The sequence below is a fragment of the Tiliqua scincoides genome, chromosome 1 (assembly GCF_035046505.1).
Source record: "Tiliqua scincoides isolate rTilSci1 chromosome 1, rTilSci1.hap2, whole genome shotgun sequence".
NCBI lineage: Eukaryota > Metazoa > Chordata > Lepidosauria > Squamata > Scincidae > Tiliqua > Tiliqua scincoides.
The window spans coordinates 72,434,333-72,460,643 of NC_089821.1; the positions used below are offsets into that span (position 1 = coordinate 72,434,333).

Sequence of the window (26,311 nt, forward strand, 5' to 3'; positions counted from 1 at the left end):
ATTAGAAATCTACTCCAAAGCTTTCAGAGACTTGAGTCCTTATTTCTTTTAAAATAACCAGCTGGAATAGATATTGCCTGCACATTTTAATTCATGATGAAAAGATTCAATATGATTCAATGTTTTATTTTTATTTTGTTTTCCAAAGGCTGAACTTTCCCAGTAGCAAAATCCTATGGCTAATTCTACCAGAAACACAAAACTGTAGTTTAAATCCTCTTGTGTTTCCCTTCAAGGAATTGAGGGTCCCGCCTAGTGTGGAATGGATATACTGTACAATATATTATTCTTTCAGCAAAGTTCAGCTCACTAGAATACCACAGCAACGATAGTCTGTCCCAGCCCTGCCTTTTGTCTTATCAAATGAGGATAAGGCAACTTGCTCCCTATAAGTGAGGGCAGCTTGTTCCTTTACATCAGGGTTGGTTGAAGCCTGGCCCAAGGGCTGGATCTGGGGTTCAGCTGAAACCTTCCCTCCCATGACCAGCAATCATAGTTCCAGAGCGCTACAGCTCTTCTTTTCTCCCCAGATTGGGATGACATGACGATTTGGCCAGTCATGTCTATGGTGCAATGCTCCAGTGGATATTGTGCCCAGATTCCATGAAGACGTGACTGGCCAAAGTGTTGCATTGTCATGATCTGGGGACGAGAAGGGCTGCAGCGCTCCAGAACTGTGAGTGCTGGTCATTCCAGCGAACACATTCCTCTTGTGCAGCGGTTGTGACTTTGAGTGCCACTACTTTACACGAAGATCTGTCTGCACTGTAAAATAGCCATGATGAGCCAGATGGAATAAACTTTATTAAGGGGAAACCCTTCCTGTTCTCTTCCAATAGTCCAAACACTGAGGTGCTTTCCTCTCTGCCAACCAGGCTCCTGTCTCTGAAGGGGGCAAGCTCCCCCCACCCACACACATTAGAAAACAGGCTAGCAAAATAAAAGCTACAAACACTTTTTACATTGAACATTCATACTGTAATATAACTGCAAATATATGGGGAAAGGCATTGCAACTTCTGTGGAAGTATCAAATTTTCCATGTTGAATTGTGATCAGGATTTGAGAAGACTTAAGGGGAAGAGGAAATGATATGATCACACGCAAGGCTTCCTAGAATGGGTGGCTGGTCAGAACAATTGTACCTCATGTTATAGATGAAGATGGTACTGAGAGGTAGAGCAATTCTGTCTGCATCAGGGCTGCCCTACTTTTCTGGGAACCTGGAGCAGGATGCTTATGAAAGAATTCAATTTTGTCCCTGCAAAACTCCCAATGGGGTTTAAAAAACAACAACAAAATAGCTTGACCATTTACTCATTCTGTGACATTCTAGTTAATCAAGCTTTGATGTAGGTTCTAATTAAAAATCCATCCACTTGCAGCTAAAGGCAGGAATATAGTAAACATTTAGAAAAGTCCCTTTTCCCGCTTGAGAGATTGTTTCTTCCACAGGGCCAGTGCAGCAAAAGCCTGTCGGGACATTCCAAAAACAGCTGTAAAATCTTCCTCTGACAAGTAGTCCTATAGAAAAGGAGAAAGGCAAGGATGAGAGAAGGAGCTAGGATTATAACCTAAATGGGCTCCAGTGAAGATTCGTTGCTTTCTGGATATGCAGTGAACAACAACTGTCATGGGAGAACTTGGGGGAATGAATGGACATAAAATAGGTAAAATTGAGTGTATTGGGAATTAAATGAGCCATTTATTGGGCTGTTTACATTTCTACATTAAATGCCTCCCAATTGCTTGAATCTATATACCTTATAAAATGGAACACTGGTTTTCCTACATTCTTGTACCTTTTTCCATTAAGGTTGTAGTATCAGAATGAAAGTACAATACTGGAAATGATGGGGACTACGGACAGGAACTGAAAACACCTACAGGAATAGTGATTTCCGTAAACTGATTTAGGAGTAGCAATTTCCGTAAACTGATTCTCTACCGGAATTGGTGGGATTGTGTGATGTGATATTAACTGCATAGAGTTTTATATGCACAACCTCTGTCCTGGTCATTGTATAGCCATAATTCCTACCAAAGTATTCTAAGTTTGTCTAGCTCTCTGGAGTAATATTGGAATAATGAACTAGCTGGTTACTGCAGATTGTTCAAAAGACCTTGCATAAGGTGACATGCATGAGATCCAACAATATGATATAGTTTTATTTACTACAATGGTGAATGACAGTAAGAACCCAAGTAGGTTCTTGTCTTGAGTATAATGTTTTTGAGTCACAGGAAGCATTTAGTGCCATACTCCTTGGAAAAGTCTACTTTTAAGTGTCACTATAGTTAACTACCCTTGATGTCTGAAAATATATGCACAAGGCAGGCAAAACCAGCATCTTGTGTTCAATTGTAAAAAGCAGCCACTCAAAAGAGCTGGGTCCACACACTTGTTCATACTTGCCACACAAACTACTACCTTGTGCATGTGCACTGTGTGGTACTGCAGTGTCTTACTAAGTGTGCAAGAAGAGAGTTCTCTATACACAGGCAACATCTCAATGCAGTCCTCTAAACTCTCACCTCTTTCTGGCTGGGATCAACATCCTTGGGTAACTCTTCTGCAGGTACATTCACCAGTCTCTCCAGAGGATATGTACAAAATGTTGGCCGGCCCAAAGTAGTGTTAGCAGTGAAAACCTCTTTTGCCTCAAGGATTTCCTATAAGAGATGGGGCGGAGGGAGACGCTCAAGACTATTTAGAGGCTAGATTATACTTTAGCCATTCTCAAGCAGTAAAACATGTAAGTGTTTGTGATCTTAAGAATGGAGTATTCAAACAAGTTAAATGACCAGTAACAGTATTATGGTTTCTACTGCATTTTGTGAGATCAATTTGAAACTATATATTTTAAAATAGATAGGTATATTTAATTTTCATATATTAAGAAGGCCATAGGTGTAAAGCAATTACTGTAAAATTCTTCAGCTGCAGGGATATAAATTCTTTATAAATTTATAATTTATATAAATTTAATTTATATAAAGAATTTATATAAATTCTTATATAGAATTTATATAAGAATTTTTATCCCTCTTCCTATATTTAAGGAAGAATCTGTGTCCATACTCTGACCTCAAACCTCTCAAGCAATTTAAAAACAATCTGGTCCAACAACTGTGCAAATATGGTCTTATTTCCCCTTGAATACAGGGGTGAAAAGCTACCTAGCAAATCACTGCTGTAAAGGGAACTGGCCTCTAAGATGTAGTGACCCTTTTTCACAGGGAACATAACTGCTCTGACCTCCTCAGCCCCTAACACTGCTGCTTCTGATGCTCCAAGACAGTGGTTCCCAAACTGAGCCATGGGATTCCAGGGGAGCCATGGAATCCTTGCAAAAACTCCACTGCCCTATACAATGTATAGGATTGTAGCCCTAATGGGGAGTCTTGGTCAATGGCCCAGTAGGTCAAGGGAGCCACCAATTGAAAAAGTTTGGGAACCACTGCTCTAATATACTTTTTTCTCTTTCCTCCTTGCCTGTATCTAGTATTTGCTGCTTCAGCAATACTTACAGAAGTGAGCTGGCTGAGACCATTGTCATCTACAAGTTCAGCTTTCATCTCTTCATAGGTTTTTTTATTCTGTAGAAAGACAAATGAGAAGAATTGGTGCCTCATCAAACAGTTTCCAAGCAGCCACCAAAGTACACCAAACTACTCAGTGAGAAGAATTGGAAAGTAGGTTTTTAGCTCCAAGACAATTAGGGTGTAGCCAACTCTGTACAAAATACAAGTTGCTACTGCAGGGTGGGGTGTCTATGGCTATTTTTTTGCTAGACTTATAGGGTCACTCACCGTCCATTTAAGGGGATCCCATGCTAGAAACCAGCCAGTGAAAGTTGGAGGTTCATAGCCTTGTTTCACAACCACAATGGGAGTCTCGGGGTCGCGTCTACTCGGGTGAGTCCGCAGGTACTCCTGAGCAGTGACAGCGGCTGCCTCCTTCTCGGACTCATTGGCTTCGTTGCCCATCCAGAAGAAAACCTATTGGAGAAATAACTGTCTCACTGATGGAAGCCCACAGGTGCTGCATCTGCTAGTAGCATTGCTTGTCCTGGCTTTGCTATTCGATGCTAAAGACAAACTGGATAACAAACATGCAAATGTTAATGGCGTGTCTGAATTCCTCCTGAATTAAAACTATGTGCTATGCTTAGTCATATGCTCAAATCTTTTAGAAAAGCAGGTTCCATAATCCAATTGCTTTCTTTGCTGCTTCTAGTACTGGAGACACACAAATCCACTTCCCCATTCTACAACCCTGTAAGTGTAGAATCCACAGCCTTCTCCCTGAGTTATCTTCTTTCACTCACTCACCCCACCAAGGTGTTCTGAAAGAATAATGAGGCCTCTAGCACAGTGGTTCTCAAGCTTTCAGCATCGGGACCCACTTTTCAGAAAGATAATCTGTCAGGACCCACCAGAAGTGATGTCATGATCAGAAGTGACATAATTAAGCAGGAAAATTTTTAACAATCCTAGGCTGCAATTCTACCCACACTTACCCAGGAGTAAGTCCCATTTACTATCATTGTTAAAAAAAAGTATACATAGTAGCTTGTTAAAAGTACAGGTCTGTCACATTTCCCCAAATGCAGTCACATCCCATGGTAGCATCCAGTTTTAATATATTAAAAATAAAATATTGAAATGAATGGGGACCCACCTGAAATGGGCTCACGACCCACCGAGTGGGTCCCAACCCACAGTTTGAGAAACACTGCTGGAGCACATTAGGGACCCAGTATATTGGTCTACCAAACACATGTTCGCCTGTAAATCCAATAGAAGCACCTGCTGATTCTGCTAAAGTGTACTAAACACAGTTACTTTCTGAAAATCTCCAAGAATGAGTTTCAGACAGAGCAATGGTGTAACTACCAAATTCAAAACCTGAGTCAGCATAGTTGCTTTAGAAAGATAGAAAAACCTCAGACCTTTTTCTCTGGGTCAAAATTTGGGCTTGCTTAATTGTAGGCACAAGTACATTCAAGGGCAAATATACACAGCTGGCTAGAAGGATGAGAGCAGATAGTATGGCTCACTGATTCCACCCATTCTGGCTACAGAATCATGTTGCTAAGTGCAATAGCTTTACATTTTAGAATGGTTTTAACAAAGAGAGCTATTCCTACAGTAAAGGAATTCCACTGAAAGTACAGTCTGTGAAATTACTTGGGGGGGGGGCATTTGTGTCAATGTACCTGTGCAGGGGACAGGAGAAAGTGTTTCCTCTTTCCTGCTTTCCCCTTGCCAAACTCAGACCCACCTGATCCCAGGCATCCAGCAGGAAGACATCATCTTCTTCCAAGTCATCCTGAGTAAAATCTGTGATCTCTGTGGCAAGGAAGGTGCCTGTCTTATTGGAACATTCAAAGAGCCGGGGTGTGATAGACACGGTTTCCTCCTGTAATCTGTGCAGGAAGGAAGCAAGGCAGAGCAGAGAGTGGATAAACTTAGAATTCAACTGTGCATAAGAAAACATGGGTAGGAAAAGCCTGACAATCCACTTTGCTCCAAAGCTGCTTAGAACAATTTGGAGTGGAGAAGAAATGTGTGTTTGTACACATGACACATGTAACTCTTCTCCTGCTTACTGATTTCTTCCCAGTGCTCACTTTGGTACCTGTCTGTTCCAAAATGCCCCTCCCCAGGAGGCTTTGCGGTGCTGAAACTTGCTGCTTTTGATTTACTTTTACACATCTTTGTGCGTAATTACCATAAGCCCTCAAGGAACCAACAGTGTTCTCTGATTCCAACTGGAGACAAGGTCTAGAATCTAAAGAGTGAGGTTGGGTGTGGCTATGATCAGCACCTACCTCCATAACCCCTGGAGGCTGTACAGTCAGCCTAGAGCAGCCATTTTCAACCACTGTCCCGTGGCACACTGGTGTGCCTCGAATGGTCCCCAGGTGTGGTGCAGAAATTTGGAAGAGGTTCATTTATTAATAGGGCCATTGGGGATGTGAGCCCCCCATTGTAAGCACAATGGTCAAAAAACTGATGGTGTGCCTTGACCATTTTAGTGTCTTGTCAGTGTGCCATGAGATGAAAAAGGTTGAAAATCACTGGCCTAGAGAATGTTGTCATTGCTTGGAGCAGTGTGCCCACTCAGAGGGTCTAAAAATAGTAAGTTTGCTTTGGAAGAGCAACAGCATGCTCCAATATAGCCATCCAATATACATATATAGACAGCAAGTGTGGAAATGTTGGCCTCCATCAGTAAGGAGGGAGTTTGTTACTTGATTTGAAGGCTTGTGGGTTGCTTTCTCCTCTGTTACTAGACCTCTCTTTGACTACCTTTCTCGTCTTGTCGTTTCTGCTTTTGTAAAAACGACTGGCAGTTCTCTGTTCAAGTAAAGGTCTTAACAGAGACCTGTTTTGCTGTGTGTGGGAACTTCTTTAACCCATTTTTGACCAGCCCACAGGTGCACACATTTGGTCTCTGTTGCGTATATGCAACGTTGGACAGAAATGGCTTAATCCCTCAGCTCTACCAACATGGGACATTCTGAGCTTCTCCTCTCAGGGATCTGTTGAGATATTACCTTTTGTTGTTTGCATATTGAGTCTTTCCACCCAGTGCAACCCAGAATTCAGCAGGCTCCTGACCCTCAGCTATCACTATTTTTTCTGTCTTGGCAATGAGGTCAGCCACATTCTTGGCCATCTCCCTCTCATCTCCACTGCAACCCTATGGGAAGGAAGCAAAGGGTGGTGGGTTATTTATTTTCATGCATTTTATTTTAAAACATTTTCACCCTGCATTTTCCCTTCTAAAAAGGGGGCTCCAGGAGGCTAACACTTCAAAGGAAGACAACAAATAATATAAGACATCATAAAAACATCCCTAGAAACCAACATCTATCACCAGTTCAATTACATAAAATTTGGGAAAGCAAAACAAAAAGGCCTTCAGGTGCTACCATAAGCACTGGAAATGATGGAACCAGTCTCAGCGCAAGAGGGAAGGAGTTTCACAGCTGTGATCCCACCACGGAAAAGGCCTCTCTTGTGTTGCCACCATCTGAACCGTTGACGGTGGTGGCACTCACAAGGTTCACCCCCCCCCCCCGCTGATCTTAATGGAAAGGAAGTGGGGAGTGCCTCCTGCTTTCATCAGAGTAACTCTCTTGCGATATTTTTTTCTTGCCAGTTCCTGCCAGTTTGTGCTTAATGTCAGACTCCAGTTACCGTCTCTTCCTGCTATCAGGAATCAAACCTAGAAAATAATGGCTTGCAGTAAATTCTTTTGAAAGACTAGTGCTTTTCTATCAGTGGTACTGTGGCAAGAGCTTTGGTAAGTGGTACTTGGCCCACCATGGGAACTACCCACTTCCATGGGAACCGCATGACACTGCTCTGTCTGGCCTGAGTCCTCTGTGCAGGCTAAAAAAGAGGTGCATAGAGCAAGTGAGAAGAGAAAAGATCAGGAGACAGCAGGAACTGGAGAAGCCTCTTCCATGTTACACAGACAAATATGGGGCAAGCCGCCCACTTGAGAAGGCAGCAGCCAACTTTGGTGGCAGTGATACAAAGTGGGACTCCCTCTCCCGCAAAAAGGTTGAACAGCCCTGCACTACACCATGCTCTCCAGCTATGCTAAATCTGGGTGAATGAACAAGGAGACCTGATTTATTGCCCTCTTACAGCCCAATCCTATGCTTTCCAGTGCCCAGGGCTGCAACAGCACAGAAATGGCTACCACTGCATCCCACAGGGCTACTTAGTCCAGGCGACCTCAATGGATCTCCTCTGATCTACGCCTGCTGTTGAATGGGAGCAGATTCAAGGAAACCTGTGTTGGTCTCCCAGGCTGGGAGGGGTGTTAGGATATGGTGGCAAGGCCTGCCTCCATCACCACCCCCAGCCCTGGAATGCCTCCCCCCTGCCCCAACTTACTGTTCCTCCATCCAATGCTCACCCAGAGCTCCAGGCACCGGTCCTCCTTCCAGTGCTTGGTCAGCACAGGTTTGTACTGACCCAGCGCCGCACTGGCGCAGAGTGTAGCAGGCATGCCTTACAGTACATTTGCGACACTGCGCACCAGTGCTGGGCCGTCTGATCAAGCCCTTAGTCCCTTCTCTCTTGCAAGGTTGGGATAGGTCTTTCATTCATTTCCTCCTGCCCTAAGTCTGCAAATACTCCTAACAGATACCACTTCTGCACTTGGTACCCACCTTCCCATACCAGAGGTAGCAACAACTTGGAGTCTTGAGGATAAAAACATCATTAGAGTTGAGGGAGGTGCCTTGGGCAGCCACCTCAAAAGTCTTGGTGTTGTATTCATTGGTTCCATGAACTTGGAAAAGACGAGTGGAGGGCACTGGATCTGTGTTGCCAGCTCGCGAGGTACCTCCCTGGACAAGGAGGGGGGAAAAATCAGAAAACTGTAAATATCTAAGCATCAACCTAGACTCCCAAGAACCTGGAGTGGAAGAAGGGCACAATCCTAACCCATGTTCCAGCACCGACCTAAGGGCAATGCAGCTCTTAGGTAAGGAAACAAACATTCCCTTGCTTTGAGGTGACCTCCATAAGTGTCCCCCAACTGCAGGATGCAGCACACATCCCATTGGCACAGCTATGCCAGTGCTGGAAAATGGGTTAGGATTTGGGCCTAAGTTATGTAAAATATGCATGTTGGCAGAATGTACGTTTCCTTGATGTGTATACACATGATTCTGAGTATGGTAGAATCCCAAAGACTCTTAAACATTCCTCTTTGGGATAGCACAACAAACAGAGTCCTAGCATCACTGTGTTACAGTGGCTACTTCTCAGACTTCAGTGGAAGGCCACTGAAGAGGCCTGCATGAAAGCAAGATCTGTTGAAATACACCCATACACTTCCCTCAAAAGAAACATTTTCCAATTCTTTTATGCAAACTACAACCCATCCAATATTTCATCCAGCATCATAGAATCATAGAGCTATAGAGTTGGATTTATTGGCTATCATGTCAAGTCTAACTTCCTGCTGTGGAACAGGATATTCCCAGGTTGTCCAGCCTAGCCTTGAAGATTTCCAGAGACAATCTGTGACTTCCTTAGATAGTCTGTTCCACTGTTGTACAGCTTTGATTAAAAAAAAGACCAATATCTGCAATTTAAACCCACTGCACTTTGTCCTGTTCTCAGAGCATGTTTTGAACAAATGATTTCCTTCCTCTTCCACTAAAATGCAACAAAATCATCAAATACCCAACCAAACTAAAGCAAAGAAGTGGTGTGTGTCTGCTCTCAATTACCAATTATTTAATGTGAAGATTAACATAAGTTATATGATTCAAGCAGAAGAATCTAGATCAGGAAGTTTTAGGGCCAAAGCAAATGTGATGCAGGAGAACTCACTTCTCATTGCTTTTACTTTGCAAACTTTTCTGTTGAAAAGCAGTGTATACTATACAGATATTTGTAATAAAGTAGAAATAATAACACAGACCAACACACATTTTGCTTCCTTAAATGTTACACCAATTCCTGGGTATATTTGGGGTGCTGATTCCAAAAATGGCATCTGTTTTGCCCTATCATGTCTAGTTTTGGAGATATAGTATAGCCTCATTAGTGGCTATATAGGGATAGCTGACGTATACCTAATAGGTGTATATACATGTATATAGGTGTATATAGGTGTAGCCTACATATACCTAATAGGTATTAGTGGCTATATAGGTATAGCCTACGCCATGGCTTCCTCATGAGGAAGCTGCTTGAACCATTCACTAATGAGGCTATACTGTATCTCCAAAACTAGATGTGATCGGGCAAAACGGATGCCATTTTTGGAATCAGCACCCCAAATGCATATCAAATCACCATAAAGTTTGGGAAAAACTTTTCTGACCCTCAATTTTGTAGGCCTGTGTAATCTGTGATCAGACTTCTGGATGACTGTTTCCACTTTAAGACCTGCAGGGGACTCCAGTTTGATCAGACCAGTGGCACTGGGGGAGAGAGTAATTAACCAGGCCTGGCCTCAGCATGCAGCATCCTTATAGCCACCAGGGCCAGAGCAAATGCCTATGCCCAGCACGCACACCCAGCTGGTGGCTGCCATCCCCCCTCCCCCACATTTGGGTGGCAGGGCAGGGAAGGAAATCTTAATCACCTAGTCTGTCACTCACCGCGTATACCACCATACGCCCTTTGAAAATGGCCATAAGGTGAGCAGGCTCCTTTCCCATGGTCACTCGCACCTGTACAGGCTCACCATTAAACTCTTGGTCCAGAATGACAGCCTGGTAAGCGGAAGCAGTGATCTCATCCTGGCTGGCATGTCGGCCCTGAAAAACGGCAATCAACAATACAGCAGACTGATTTGGAGGTCTGAGGTCTAGTTAAAGTGTAAGGTTCTAGCCCTGGTAGTTTGCATAGAGCGGTCAAGCAGCTTCTACTACTGGATCAGAGAAACAACTAGGGAGAGGGAGTTAGCTGCCAAGGGTGCCATTTAAAGAGGCAGTGCCAACTCCCACTTTGTGTTTAAGTTCAGAGAACAAACGGTAATTCCTGGAGCACCAACATCTCTATCCAGCGGGTGTGCATGCCAAAAGCACAAATCTTTTCATCTCAAAAGAAAAAGGGGACATTTGCCTGTTTGTCTTGGTAACATTAACTATAGTGCTTATGAAGTCATAAAATCAAGAACAGCAAAGTGTGTGCGTGTGCAAGTGTGTGTTGCAATTTAACTTCTTACATTTTAACCGTGTGTTTGTTCACACCGAACCTTGAGGAATTTGCTTACAGTCACTGATGTTTTCCAGCATGCGTCCTGCCCCTAATGTCCCAGTTAAGTCTTTAATTGCCATAGAAGTAAAATTACATGCACATTTTCATGCACATCAAGAAAGAGAACTCTTGTTTTGTGGCATTAAGGGGCTAGGCTTGGGATCCAATACCATCGTTTCTCATCTCCCCATCACCTTTGACCAGACCTCAGTTTCCTTGGCTTGGCCCTGGAACTCACCTGCCAAACATAGATGATGTAGTGGATCTTGCTGTAGACTTGGTACTTGTACAGAATGAGGTAACAGTCCCCACTATAAAAATGCCCAAGCCAGCGGTTGTCCACTGGTACTAGCTCCAGGTTTTCAATCCGCCAGACCTGCCAAGGACAGCAGAATATAAGCAATCAGGTGGCTCTAGAAATTTCAGGAGTGCATGTGGCTTCCTTTGCAGAGAGAGGACCTGTGCCAGGCAGTTTGGGGTTTCTTTAACACCTGAAGAATTCAGGATGCATGCACTGGCAGGCTGACTTTCTCTTTTACTCTGAGTCAGGGGTGTCCAAACTTTTTGGCAGGAGGGCCACATCATCTCTTTGACACTGGGTCAGGGGCCAGGGGAAAAAAAAAAGAATTAATTTACATTTCAAATTTGAATAAAATTACATAAATGTACATTAGAGATGGAACTTATATGAATGAATGAAAGTCTCAAGGCCTATAAAAGGCCTTGCACAGAGCAAGGCCAGCCTTTCCTTCACTGCCGCTGCCGTATCACAGATGTGAAACAGCAAGCAATGGAGGGAGCTCTCGTCCCACAGCTCATGTGAGAGGTCAAACAGTGGTCCTCATGCTAACAGCAGTTGCGTCAGGCCAGCGTGGGCTTCAGCAAGTCTCCAGAGGGCCAGAGGCTCATTGGAGACTGGGGGCTACCTGCAGGCCAGATTGGGGGTCCTCAAGGGCTGCAAATGGCCCCCAGCAGGGCCTCTGAAAGGAATTTTATCAGGGGATACAAAGTTTCTTTTGGGCCCCTTTGCAAAGGAGGAGGGGTGAAACAGAGCAGGGGAGCGTGGTGTCCAGCAAGCAGAAAAGGAGCACGAAGGGATGAAGCAGGATGAGGGGAGGGTAGAGACAGCTGGAAAAGTCTTAGGAATCCAGGTCTACCCACCCATGTGGCATCAGTAGTGTCTCCAGCATCCTGTAAGGGCAACAATTCTGAGCAGATAGGAAAATGTCAGATCCCAGGAGATTTCTGGGCCCCCTCCTTTGGCTTCTGGGCCCCCCTTTAGACACTGGGCCTGGGTACAAATTACCCCCTTTACCCCCCTCTCCTAGGCCCTGGCCTGGGGTTTGGGCACCCCTGCTCTGAACAGCTTTAACAAGTGCTTAATTTTTAATATTAACATTAGTTACTTAACATTAACTAATTTTGAGTTTGTCATATGGGATTGCCAAAATTATCTGTGCTGATGGGCATCGGTTGCCTTGGGTATGCCAGTGCTGTGTTGGACAGAGTTGGAGGGTTCAGCACTTTCAGCTTGCAGGGCCACCCCAAGACTTTCTGATGCCTGAGGCGGTATATCAAATGCTGCCCCCTTACCCAATGACATGCCAACCTCTGTTCCTCCCTCTCTCCAATGCTCTAGCCCAGCACTCTGCTCCCCCTCTCTGTCCCCTTATTCCTTTTCCAATCCAGAAAGTGGAGAAGAAGGGATCACTGAAGGCAAGTAGGAAGACAGAGATACCTATCTGCTACCTGAGATGGCCACTTCTGTTGGTCTCATAGATGGGTCAGCCCTGCACACTGCTATAGAGTCATAAAATGCAGAGAATATTGGAACCCAGTATGCATCTGGGCCAGGCAAGATGGGGATAATACAAAGCAGATATAGGGAGCCACAAGCCACTCTCTGTCCCCCTCTTCTCTTTCAATCCTGGAAGTAGAAGGAGAAGGAGTAGTGGAGGCAATTAGACAGACAGAGGTGGTGGCCCCCACCAGTCTGCTGCTTGGGATGTCTGCATGAGTAGTCCTCATAGATGGATTGGCTCTGATAACTGGATACGTTATAGCAGCAGAGTTCAGTTCCCAGATGGGGCAGGACTTGCATCCCAAAGAGTGCAAGAGAATGACAAAGCAAGATCAAATTATTATGGTAACTGGAACTGATGAAAACATTCTATGCATTTCTCAGTGCTGTATATGGGCTTTTGTTGTTTTGTGCATGTACAGTGACACTGGCATAGCTGGGGGGCGGCACACTAAATTTTGCAGGGTGTCTCCCTGCAGTGTGCAAGCACTCCTTCCCCTCCCCTTGGGAGCCATGTGGGGGGGGGGGGGAAACGGAGGCGAATGGCTCCCAAGGGGAGGGGGAGGAGTCACTTGCACAATGCAGGGAGGCTCCCTGCAAAACATGGTGCACTGCCCCCCCTCTAGCTATCCCAGTGTACAGTGTAACAATGGATGCAGAATCCAATTTCCTAAGGCTATAAACTTTCATTTAAAACAACACACAAACATGCATGGAAGAAATATGTCAAACTGTTTGGGTACAGAAGCCACACAGTTGACTAAAGTGGTCTACAGCTGCAAGAGTAAGGGAATGAAGCGGTACATTGACTGCATCCCATCACACTACAGGTGAAAAATATCACTTTAGAATTCCCCTCCATATTTAAAAACAACAACAAAAACCAAACCTCTCCCTAATAGAAAACTACACATCACAGAAAAAGCACATGACAGCAAAAGGTTTTGAGTTGTAGCCTAGCCCTTTGCAACAATGAGACCAATTCATTTTGCATCTTCATACATTCACAGTGAAGAGGGGAGCTCTGAGACCAATCTGCTTTCTGACCATGTGTTTTATTAATCATCCAGCTAGTTTCAAAGTCAGCTGAAGGATCTTCCTTGGAATGGGTTGGGTTGAGCAGAGCAGGCGTGTTCCTTACTTTCACCTCTCCAGAACCATCATCCACCATCTTGTGCTGGGCAGCCATCTCAGGCTTGGCATGCAGGCTAGTGGCATCAAACTTCACCTGCTCCACTTTAGCTGTGGGAGGGATGACAAATAGGTAAGCTTGGGGTTACCTGGCAGCTGTATCTAAGGCCATGTTCCACCGAGGGCTGATAAGTACAAGGCAGGAAGGAGTTCTGATGGAGTGGTTGGAATGTGGCTATGTTAATTCTATACAGGTATACAGGTTAATTCTATACAGGTCTACAGGTAGACCACAGCTGCGATACAAGGACATCTGCAAGAGGGATCTGAAGGCCTTAGGAATGGACCTCAACAAGTGGGAAACCCTGGCCTCTGAGCAGCCTGCTTGGAGGCAGGCTGTGCAGCATGGCCTTTCCCAGTTTGAAGAGACACTTTGCCAACAGTCTGAGGCAAAGAAGGAAGGCCCATAGCCAGGGAGACAGACCAGGGACAGACTGCACTTGCTCCCGGTGTGGAAGGGATTGTCACTCCCGGATTGGCCTTTTCAGCCACACTAGATGCTGTGCCAGAACCACCTTTCAGAGCGCGATACCATAGTCTTTCAAGACTGAAGGTTGCCAATACAATAATTCTATAAAAGGGAGATTCAACCAAGTGTGGATCCTATAACTGAAGAAAAATTATGAAACTTATGGCAACTATTAAAGAAATTTATGGCAACTCAGATCCATGCAAAATCAATAATAATCCTTTCTGGAATTATGTTTGTTTATATAAGAACATAAGAAGACCCTGCTGGATCAGGCCAAGAACCTATCTAGTCCAGCTTCCTGTATCACACAGTGGCCCACCAGATACCTTTGGAAGCACAGAAGATAACAAGATTCCTGTATCCTATTGCCATGCCCTTGCACCTGGTATTCAAAATAAACCCTCTGCAGCTCAAAGGAAAAGGCACCTTCCATCCTACAGAGGACACTACAAGGGGCAAAAAGGTGACTCGGGATAATCACTTCCTCCAACCAGCATTCTGTGTGGCAAACCAGAAAGGTTCTGGAAGAATTCCATCACTTGCCCAACCTGAAGAATGCTTTTGTAGAAGAGCCAATTTACAGACTCACAAAAGAGATCCACAAATCCTTTTCCCAAATTTGAGAGGAGACATTGTACTCTGTCACCACCTTTACTGTGACGACCCATCAGAAGCAGCTTCTATCCATCAGACTCCACTGACACAGCCAGACAGCTTACCAATTTTTCCAACACTACTCGTCTTGCCCAGACCAGTGCTTTGATTGGGGACTGTCCATTTCTGAAAGAGCTGCTTGAAAAGAGCAGATTCAGAACCATCGTTTTCCGTCTCCACACAGGTGCTGGGTGGGTATTCTTTTGCTTTGATGAAACCCTGTGGTGGGAAAGAGCACAGGGCTACAACAGAGAACTATCATGATAAAGAAGATTGAGCAAGAGAGGGTAGGTAGGCATACAGTTTTTATGGCATACCAGCATCTTGGCCTGTTGTCACACTGCATACTTATTCATGGTTCAAGTAGCTGCCTTTATGCTTCTACTCTGATCCACTAGAAAACTTTCCTCTGTTAGCAGACAGATACCATGAATTCCCAAGGCCTTAAATGAGGACAACCAACCTATTGTCTTTGTAAAGGCAGGAAGGACCATGCTGCAATTTTATTAAACCAAGTTCTTCAGAAGTATCATAGTGTACAAACCCAGCCTTCATTAGGATTCATATTCTATCTAAAAATGGTGATTATAGTCTATAACCCTGAAAAATCTATGATACTTTAAACTTGGAGCTAACATTACCACAAATGAACCACTGCGCATGGAATCATTGGGATCTTTAATCTATGCAATATCTATGGGGAAGATAGGACACTGCTTTCTCTCTAAGTGAAAAGATACTTGGGTGTGCCTTTTTCAGGCAGGAAGCAGCTTGCTGCTTCATGGAAAAGCTGACCCTGTGATTACAAATGGAAGGTTCTTTTTAAAGCACCTGTCATGTTTTTCTCTGCTGTATATTTTTGCTTGTTGACGGATGCCCTCTTTTTTAAAGAGGAATGGAACAAAAAAAAAAAAGACAGCTAGGTAGGTACCAGTAATGACAGTCCAAATTCTAGTATAAAAATTGCATACATGCTAATCAAGATCTGAAATCATGATGTATGGAACCAAAGGAACTGATGCAGCAGACTAAGAGGCACAGACTGTAGAGAGTGAAGAGGCTCTCCCAGGATTTCAGAAACATTTTGTTGGCCTGAAATAGATCTGCACCAGGTTGAGACTGGATGAGCTTAGTTCTCCCTTCCTCCCAAGAACCATGCCTTTGTGTCCCTCCTCCATGCCCTCACTCACCAGAGCCCGTGTCATGGCTTGCTGCTTTTCCTCCTTTGTAGAGTTTCTGCCTTTCCACACAAAGATCTTTATGCCACCTTGGTCCAAGATGAAGCAGTCCTGGTGGGATTTAAAACAACATCCAGGTAAGGTGCTTTATTTGAAAACAGCTATGGGAGGAGGAGGACTGCCCTATCCTATAGACATCGCAGTGAGACTCTCTTTTTCCTTCCGGAAGTGTCTCTCTGCTTCACTTTGGGTTTGGGGGAGCAATGCGTAGAAGGGATGCACTTGTGTGGAATGAGCTTTAGTATGAAGCTTCCTCTCCTTCCTGACTCCAACAAACTGAGCAAACCCTGGCTTATCATAGGGCAGCCAATTCTGCAAGGAAGCCACTTGCCTCATGCTTCAGGAGATCCTGGGTAAGGGGTTGGATGGCAACTTCCTGGACAAGCAGGTTCCCTTCTACATCAGAGACACTGTGAGGGGGAGACACAGAACAAGACAGCGTCATGGAGTCATTGGCCCAAATTGAAGTCATTGCACTCTTTTTTTGGGGGGAGGTGAAGGTCAAAGAAGCATTTGTGAGTCATATTCATGATCTTAGAAGTTAAAGCTGAGACTGGGAATTCTCAGAATATGCAACAGTGTATAACATGGCACCAAATTCAGCTTCCAAAGAACTAATTATTGTTGGTTCATACACAAAAGGGGGGAAAGAGCAAGTACAATTGATTCAGCCTGCTTCTTGCTCTCTTTCTGAAATGTTTGATGCAGGACTTCTGCATTTCACCCATGGAAGAAGAGTAGGAGAGCAGAAAAGGAGATATTTTGGCCTTCATCATTGAAGGGAAATGTTTGCCAATGGCAAAAAGTGTCATCTGCCCAAACACCAGAAGGTCAAAAGAGTCCATCTGCAGATTTTGCAAGACCATCTGGTCCATCTGCAAGAGGAATCTGCAGATTCCTTCTGAAGTTTTTTCTGCATTGTTCCCTTTTGTCCACATTCTTCCTCTGCTCTTCTTTTTTACATATATAATATTTGTATACAAATAAACAATAATGTACCAAAAATACCCAATGACGTGGCAATAATATATATTACACCTAAATGTGTAATATTTTTCTCTCTCCCCACAAATTGCCCTCTGTCATCACAGTCCTTGCCAAACTATTCTGCATCCACATATAAAAAACAACTCAGGGAAACTGATGCACATGTTCTCATAGGTATCACTTATTCTGACAACAGAGTAAATTTGTCAAATGCTTTACACAGAATTTTCTCCACCAACAGGATCACACAGCAGAGTTTGTTCAGCTGGAGCACTCCCCGACACACACCCCTATTCCTGCTTTCAGCAGAGATATCTGCCCCTCTCTCCTGCAGCTGCACCCTAAGTCTTTCCTTGCCCAACATTAGTCCCAAGGATGAAAGCACACACTCAGTCACTCACCGGTAGAGCTTGAGAGCAGATTTTAGCTTCTGGTCTACAACTGCATCTGGGATGGCTGGCTGGATTTCTGGCTTCTCTCCCAACACGTAGGTCAGGACCTTCATCAGCATAGGAGAAGCAGCTTCATTCTCACCATCCACCACACCCACCAGTGCCCGACCTCCACGCTCTCGATCACGGATATCCTTCGCTAGATTCATCCCCTACGAAGACCAGATCACAACCAAAAAGCCAGCGTCAGAGAGAGAGAGAGAGAGAGAGAGAGAGAGAGAGAGAGAGAGAGATGCGCATTGTGGCGTTTATGCTTCTTTTTCCACAATGTTTTACTAATTGCATTTTTATTGTGTTTTGTTGTTTAACACTTCATTAGCTATCCTGAGTTCACTTTGAAGAAGGGCACAATATTGATGCTTAAGAAAAAAAAATCAATACATTGAAAATTTTGGGGAATTTCTTCTTCTAGCACTTCACATGCAGCACTTATTGAATTTCTTCCTTAAGAATAAAACAGTGTTTCTCAGTAGTGGTACAGGTACCACCAGTGGTACTTAAGGTGGTGTCTTGTGGTGCTCACGGGCCTCCTGGACATCTGCCACCTGACCACGAGACCAAGAATGTGACATATCAAACAGTGGTAGGAGGCTCCAAAGCATGCGCTCAAAAAAGCTCTCCCGTCCACCCTGAGCCTATTACTGGTGTTTGTCACATTGCATCTGACCTCCCAATCCAGAAGTAACTGGTAATGATGTCATCATCAGTTACTTCTGATGGTACTTCAAAAAGGTGGACCATGTGAAGTGGTACAGCAGAGGACAAATGTTGAGAAACACTGGAATAAACCAAAGTTGTAACACATCACCTGTGAACTGGAGTGATGCAGAATGGGGAATGGGAGGGGCATCAGGACTCCAGCCTGCCAGATTGTATTAAAAAGCATGACACCAAATGGACACTGGCATGCTCTGGTTGTTTCTAAATGTCCATAGGAATGCATGAATTTTTTTCCTAATTCCCCACCCATTCTATACTTTTCTTTGCCAGAAATGCTGCGAAGGTTCATATTACGTTTGGCTATTTTGTAGATTTCCAATGTCAGTTGTTTCCCGGTTATGGAAAGAATGTGAATCAAAATCCTCTTAGTGATGAGCTTTACCAGGTAGCTCCTGCGTTAACCCAGCCTCCTCATTTCCACCACCCACAGCATCTTTGGTCTTTGCACCTTCAGCCGCTCCATACGGTTGCTCTCAGGACCATTCCATTGAACAATGAGCTTTCCCAGGTCCAGCAGGAACACATCCCCAAGGTTGAAACTGCTCCAGCTCAGCTCCACCTGTCCGGAAAAAGCAGCACAGCTGAGAAAATCTATTTTGTTGTTTTCAAACACCAGAGGACACCTGGAATCTCCCTGTGGAGGACTTTGCCAGAGGCAGACCCACAACAGAAAAAGTGCATAATGCCTGAGTGCAACAAGAAAATAGTTCTCCAAAAATGTGTGGTTTGTGTAAGGTCTGGCCATGCCTTCATTGCTTGGGATTTGGCTAGGAATTTCATGGTGTGCCTACAATTGGATTATTAAATGCATCATAAAAAGTCTGAGCCAAACCCCACAATTTGAACCAGGAGCGAAGCCACCTTTGTCCCTGCATTGCCCTTCTGTCTTCAACTTACTTCTCCGGCCATCACATTCTTCTTGCCTTTGATGTGCAGCAGGCGTTGTACATTATATGTGTTGGTCTCCACGTGCTTCATGCCTGAGGCCACACCACCCTTCTTGTAGCTATGGAGGAAGGAAGTGCAAGATCAGAGAAGAGGCAGCTCCAAATTCAACACTGAAAACTCTTTTTCAATGCTGTGGCACTGGACAAGGTTTATCTTGCCCTGGTATGCCCTGCAGTTCACAGGCTACAAAATAGAACTCACTCAGAGGAAGGGGCAGGGGAAGAGCTTGGAAACAAAGACTCGTTGCTATCTCTCCACTCCACTTATGAGGTTCCATGTGCTGCCTTAATTTTTTTCCAGAGACCCTGATGTTTAAGGATTTATGCTGGCAACCATACACTTGTAAGGAGAACTCCAGGTAGCAAAGGACCCGCCCCCTTCCCCAGCTTGTGTACTGCCAACATTAATCTTTTTCACATCTGCAACAAAAATTTCAAATGATGACCCTGCTCTGGGGTTGTGTTTTTTTTTACGACACATTCAGAATAGACTGAAGACAGGAAAATGCCACTAGGTGTGGACATTGTTGAAGCAAATGCTTCATGGTGAGGCCATCCTGGGTCCTATACCCCTATCAGATTTCCTGCCTCTTTTACTCATGTTCTACAGTATCTGACCCAGGGCTGGTCCAAGACCTCCTGGCCCCAGAGTCAGCATGTGAAGTACTGCCTGCCTTACATGGTGATGTGCCCACCTCTGCTTCTTTAGCTCCCTGAATGTTATCTGCCACTCTCACACTTCCTCATCCACTCAATCCCCCTCTTCCTGTTCCAGTCCAGGAAGTGGAAGGAGAAGGTGGGGGCAGTGTAGGCGAATGGCTGGACAGAGATGGGTGTCCCAGTCTGCTGCCTGAGGTAATGCTTCAGCCTCCTGAATGCGCAGGCTCAAGGCCAATCCATCCATGAGGCCAAATGAAGCAGTTTTCTCAGGCTGCAGTTGGTGGGGGCACCCATCTCTCTCCGCCCACTTGCCTACACTGCCCCTCTTTCTGGATTGGAACAGGAAGAGAGGGATGGAGTAGAAGAGGACATGTGGAAGGGAGGAGAGTGCTGAGCTAACGCATTGGAGAGTGAGATGAGCAGAGGTTGGTACCTCATTGAGTAAGGGGGGACAGCATTTGGCAAGCTGCCTCAGGTGTCAGGAGGTCTTGGGCTGGCCCTGCAATTCCTAAAATTGATGCAAGTAGTTTTACTAATCCGCAGAGGCATCCCATCATACAGAAGAATCTGCTGCCTCATGCTGTCTCCATCGGATTTGGTCATCTCTTGTCAGCCATTGACACTATAAATGTAAATGGAGATGGCTACATGTCTCTAGAACTGTTTGTTTTCCCTGATTCCACATTATGTTTGGAATTTAGTATTGGAAACAGAATCTACTAGCTGTCATAGATTCCTGAGGGTTGTTTTTTTTTTAATTTTAAAACAAACTTCTAGTCCACATTGTTGTGAAGATAGATCTGAAAGCATGTAGGTAGCATCTGCAAATGGTGCCAGTGGCCACCTGTACCTTGCATGACTACTAGTCTCTGTCTCACAAGCCCAGGTCATGCTTCTCAGTGCAAATAACCTACCCGTTCATATCTCCCTGCTCTATACTGCTGATTGCCAAAAAATAATAATTCAAAGTCTGCTGAAACTTGCATATTGACTTTAGAATAAAGCATGCCACAACATAACTGCCAGATAAATGTTTTAGATTGTCATTAACTTATTTTGAATGTGTTTGAATTTTATGGGCACCCAACTACCATCTGTTTTTATTCCCTCATGGGAAATAGTAATTGCCCAGATCAGCCACCAGAGGGCAACAAGGAACTTTACGCACATGAGTCCTTGCTTGAAGTAGCCACGGAAGGCCTCACTCTCATAGCCTTGGACCTCACGGTGCTGTACTGCTACTCCACCTAGGTAGTCATCCATCTGGGTAGTGTAGATGGCAGCTGCACCTTGTTCATCTTGAGATGATGACGTGCCCAGCCAGTAGTGGATATCATAGGAGAAGTTATTGCCAGTCTTACGTGTCTGTGTTGGGAAAGTAAAATTAGGCACATGTACACACCTCAGAGGTCTAGAGGTATCTCTGCCCACTGTGCTCAATCAATGCCCAGATAGCTGGCCATTTTGATTCATGTACGTAAATAGCCTTGTTCACAATCATCCTTCTATGATTTGGGGCTGTGGTAAAGTCCATGTTTTGCCTACAGAAGGTCCCAGGTTTAATCCCCAGCATCACCAAGATACCTGAGATCCCTCAAAGCTTCTGCCAGTCAGTGCAGATATAACTAGATGGTCCATTAGTATAAGGCAAGTTTATATATACAACCACCTAGTTGGCAACCTTCACTCTCGAGAGACTATGGTATCGCGCTCTGAATGGTGGTTCTGGAACAGCATCTAGTGTGGCTGAAAAGGCCGATTTGGGAGTGACAATCCCTTCCACACTGGGAACAAGTGCAGTCTGTCCCTGGTCTGTCTCCCTGGTTATGGGCCTTTCTTCTTGCCTCTTTGCCTCAGTCTGTTGGCCAAGTGTCTCTTTAAACTGGGAAAGGCCATGCTGCACAGCCTGCCTCCAAGCAGGCCGCTCAGAGGCCAGGGTTTCCCACCTGTTGAGGTCCACTCCTAAGGCCTTCAGATCCCTCTTGCAGATGTCCTTGTATCGCAGCTGTGGTCTACCTGTAGGGCGCTTTCCTTGCACGAGTTCTCCATAGAGGAGATCCTTTGGGATCCGGCCATCATCCATTCTCACGACATGACTGAGCACCAACTTGGAATAATAAATTTACTCAGATCTCTGCTCCTATGCACTAAAGTTCCTCATGCATGGCCAGCATCCCTTAGCCAAACTGAAGACAATGGGTAAATTGGCTAATTCATATTCCCCAAAGGCAGCAAAAACCTTAACAAAACTCACGCTGATGTATTTTAAGTCCAAAAAGTGAATGGAAGTCTTCTTGAAGTTGTTCTCTATTGATAAGGCTTTGTGCTCTTGTTTGGGTCTAATAGTTCTACAATTTAAGTAGGTGCAGCTGACAGCGCTGGGTCACTTTCACGTGATCGGTATTTTTTCATTTTGAAAAGTAGTTGAGAAAACTACTGGAATCCTGTGCACACTTTTCGGGGAGTAAGTTCCATTGAATTCAGTGAGACGTACTTCTGAGTAGACATGCATAGGATTGCACTGTTACAGCCCAATTCTATCCAGACGTTACCATGGCAGATCTTGTGATCTGCCACTGTAAGTCCCAGGCTGACGACACAAAAGATGTTCCTCTGCTTGGTGGACCATGCCTGCCGGCGCAAATACACGAAGGTCATGTACAGGTGACAGTGGCCCTCTGAACCTCTGCTGAAGCAGGTAGGTCAATGGTGGGGGCAGATTGGGGAAGGATCAGAGGTGGATGGAGTTGGGGAACTGGCTGGGTCGGAGTGATTCAGGGGCAGGAGAAGGAAGATCTTGGTGGCATCTGTGCAAGCCAAGATCCTATTCCCCCCCCCCCTTCTTGGGCCAGACCCGTCCCCAGGAGTCTTCTTAGATTTATGTCAGCAAAAGAACTGGCATAGGTCTAAGGAGACCCACTGAAGACCAAGCGGCCCAAGGAGATGTAAGTAAAAAAGTTGTTTACTTACCTCTCCTGAGCTGTCTGCCTCTCCTGCCCACAGCATGCATCATGTGCTCCATCAGTGGCTCTGCATGCTCTGGATCAGCGGGGGATAGGACTGAAGTGTTAGTCTGTCAATAACTATTCCATACGAGGGCTACATGCTGCTTCTAGATTCAGAGGCAGTATGTCACTGAATAATACAAGTTCCTGGGGATCATTAGTAAGAAGACAGGACTATTGCCTTCCTGCTTTATATGTAGAATTCTCAGAGGCACCTAGTTGGCCACTGCACAAAGCAGGATAATGGACTAGATGTATGACTGCTCTGATCCAGCAGGACTTTTCTCATCTCCCTCACCTGTGCCCTCCATAAATTCCATCATCTACTTTACTAGAGACAGATAGGACATCCTATCCTGCTCTTTCTGGACAACCTTTCTTCTTTCCACCTGTCTGGTCTCATCGAGCTTAATAATACCAGACCTCCACCATTTTTAGCTCCTTTTTACCGAGAGAAGGACGTAAGCATCGCCTTCATAGAAATTCCCATATGATTTGGGCGGCACAGGAACCATCTCCATATTCTGGAAGGGAAGGAAGCAAAAATTAGCGAGGTCAACGTAGCTGCAACCTTGCATTGTAAAAAAAAAATGATCCTGTATCTGTCTTTATTTTTTAAAGATGTGCCCTGATTTCCTTCCTCCAAGTCTCTAGCCAAATCCCACACATTCAGCATTCTGTATAGCTAGGGAGCAGGAGAGAATATGCCCTTATCCATGATAGTGTGAACACAGAGGAAGACTTTGACAATCACAATGCAAGGGCCACACTATCTCCTTGGGCCAGTGGTGGTTTCTTGGCTAAGGCAGTGCTTTTCACTCATCTTTCTTGGAACCTGAGGGTCTCAATAAACCCCTTGGCAATTGCCAACATTCCATACTCCATCACTATCACTCCTACTGTACAGCATCCAAAGGTGAGGTAGATGGACCTCAGAGGACCCATTTCTTGTCAGGCACTCTACTCCAAATTCTCAACCCATTGCTGCTTCGCTTATCCAGGTCTGTTTTCATTTGATACTGATTCTCTAAATCTAGCCGTCTATGAATCTTTCCAAGACACCCCTTCTATCTAATCTGAAGCCTTGCTCATACAATTCCCATTCCAGAACCATCATCCACCAAGATGAAGCTCCTTTCTTTGCTTCTTGTAGATAGAGACAGCTCTGCCAATTCAGTGGCAAGAGGTTAAGTATGAAGACTGCACCTTTGAGTTAGTAGGCCAGACTGGTCCCCAGAACAGGGTCTCTGAAAGAAATTTTATCAGGGGGTACAAAGTTTCTTTTGGGCCCCTTTACAAAGGGGGAGGGTGAAACAAAGTGGGGGAGGCTGATGAGGGCAAGCAGAATGGGGGCAGGGAGAAGCAAAACAAAGTGGGAGGAAGGTGGAAGCGACTGGAAAAGTCTTTGGAGCCCAGGTCTTCCCACCCATGTGGCATCCACAGCTAGATACAGTAGTATGGAAAACCAAACACACTTCTATGTCTCTCTAAAATCTTTTAAATATAGAAAATCATGCAGAAAATCTGCATCATCATATTTAGTCTCCCCCTAGAATGGAAAATACCCTGTGTGTACCAAAACTTGTTCTGCAGCAGCTGCAGTCTTGCAGTTGTGTCACTGGTAAGCAGATAACCACAAGCTAAAGAGCTACTGTAGCTGGCCAATTTCCTCCCCGATTTGACACTGTAATAAGGAGTGTCGTGTATGCATTCCTCGGCCCAGCATATATGGCTTGCCAGTAGCTGCAGCCGCACACTTGTGGAAGTGTCCCCAGCATCCCATGTAGGCATGTTTGAGTAGATAGGAATATGTAGGATCCCAGGAAATTTCTGGGGCCCTGCCTTTGGCTCCTGGGCCCCCTTTTTGACCCTGGGTACGAATTACCCCCTTTACCCCCTCTCCTAGGCCCTGCCCCACAGCACCTCCTCCTTCAAAAAACAAACTAACCAGGAGATCCCAAGAGAAGTGTCTTGCTAAGAAGAGGGGAAACAGACATGGAGATGCAGCTCTAAATGCTGATCTCCTCATCATGCTACGTATCTCAAGAACCACCACCCCTCCCACACCCACCTCAATTCTCCATATCTGGATTCCAGGTGTGGTTTTGTTCAGAGTCTTGGTGACTTTGGCGTCAAGTTCTGTCATGGCGGTCAGCCCTCTGTGGGGGGATCTGGCATTGGGAATGGAAAAGGTAGTTAATAATAACCTTATTATAAGCAATACATACCAGCCAAATCCCCTAAACTAAGGGAGATCTGGCCTACTTCCTCACCTTTGAAGTCCCTTCATTCCCATGATTTGAGCCTTGCTCAAAAATGACAAATATGTTATTATTTGCATTCCTTCAGATCACATTTCTAATTGTGCGCTGAGAGGAAAATTATTAAAATGCTTCTTCGTGCCTTGCTTTAGGAAGGAACCTATAACTTGAATTAGTTTAGATCTAAGAATGTCTTTCTAACTTCAGGAATACTGTCTGAACTAACTAACATGCTGATGAATCAGTGGCATAGCTAGAGGGAGTGGGGGCCAGACCACACCAGGTGGCACCCTTGGGGGTGTGTGGAGTGGAGTGGAGTGTGACACCACTCATTGCCAAAATTGTGGAAACCTTGGTATTTATGAATAATGCAATAACTATATATCATTCGATAGGTAATTTAACGCAGAATGCAATGAAACAACTGTGTTGAATTATTTGTGTTCTCTAACGTTTGGCCAAATAACCAGAAAAAGGAAACACAGCTGCCTTATCTAACAAAAAGTGGATTACTTGAACTCAAAACTGACCAATGAGACTGACGGTTCTCAGAGCCAATGAGGTGTTATTATGACACAGCAGGGAATCAATAAGGTGTTAGTATGAGTCAGCTCTCATTTCCATATATCAGAGCTAACACTAGTATTCTTGTTCAGTTGTGTGAATGTCATCAAGTTGGCCACTGGTTTTTTTTGTTAGTTACTGATTCTTTGGGCAACCTGTACTATCAAGGAGGCAATGTGAAAATAAAAACAAGCTGTCATGGTAGTGGTCTTCCCCCCACGCCCTTTCTGTTGCATCATCTCAGAGGAGTGAGTGGAGAAATGTGGGAAGAAGAATGCTGACATAATGCTATTTGGAGCTATTCCAGACTCCTGAGGAGTAGATCATGACTCAATAGATTTAAGTCTGTTTTTGGACTGAGCATTAAAAGAGTATTAGCTATGTAAGAGAGAGAGAGCATTAACTATGTAAGGCCGCAATCCTAACCAACTTTACAGCACTGACAGAATGTCAGTGAAGCACTGACATAAGGGCAATGCAACTCCAAGGTATGGGAACAAACATTGCTTTACCTTGAGGAGGCCTCCATGACTGTCCCCCAACTGTAGGATGCAGCACATGACCCACTGGTACAGCTATGCCAGTGCTGGAAAGTTGGTTAGGATTGTAC

General features: G+C 44.8%; 1 protein-coding gene across 1 annotated transcript; it reads right to left on the reverse strand.

The window, feature by feature from the left end:
- Positions 1-123: 123 nt before the first annotated feature.
- VIL1 (villin 1) lies at positions 124-25,037 on the reverse strand. Its single transcript, XM_066631592.1, has 19 exons — positions 24,948-25,037; positions 23,326-23,400; positions 21,040-21,236; positions 19,162-19,270; positions 18,713-18,823; positions 17,494-17,696; positions 16,437-16,515; positions 16,058-16,156; positions 14,933-15,086; positions 13,692-13,792; positions 10,988-11,125; positions 10,149-10,307; positions 8,199-8,378; positions 6,567-6,712; positions 5,288-5,432; positions 3,814-4,002; positions 3,532-3,600; positions 2,536-2,673; positions 124-1,524 (listed from the first exon to the last, which is right to left on the reverse strand). Exons 1-19 carry the CDS (start codon positions 25,020-25,022, stop codon positions 1,411-1,413), a joined length of 2,481 nt encoding a protein of 826 aa, XP_066487689.1. The 5' UTR covers positions 25,023-25,037; the 3' UTR covers positions 124-1,410.
- Between the last annotated feature and the right edge of the window lie 1,274 nt (positions 25,038-26,311).

What these genes read in the sequence shown, in the direction of transcription:
- VIL1 (XM_066631592.1), bottom strand. Translation starts at nt 25,022, where the DNA reads ATGACAGAACTTGACGCCAAAGTCACCAAGACTCTGAACAAAACCACA. An exon ending in TCCAGATATGGAGAATTGAG is followed by an intron (nt 23,401 to 24,947) that starts GTGGGTGTGGGA and finishes CTTCCCTTCCAG; the next exon opens with AATATGGAGATGGTTCCTGT. An exon ending in GTCTCAGCCAGCTCACTTCT is followed by an intron (nt 2,674 to 3,531) that starts GTAAGTATTGCT and finishes CATCTCTTATAG; the next exon opens with GAAATCCTTGAGGCAAAAGA.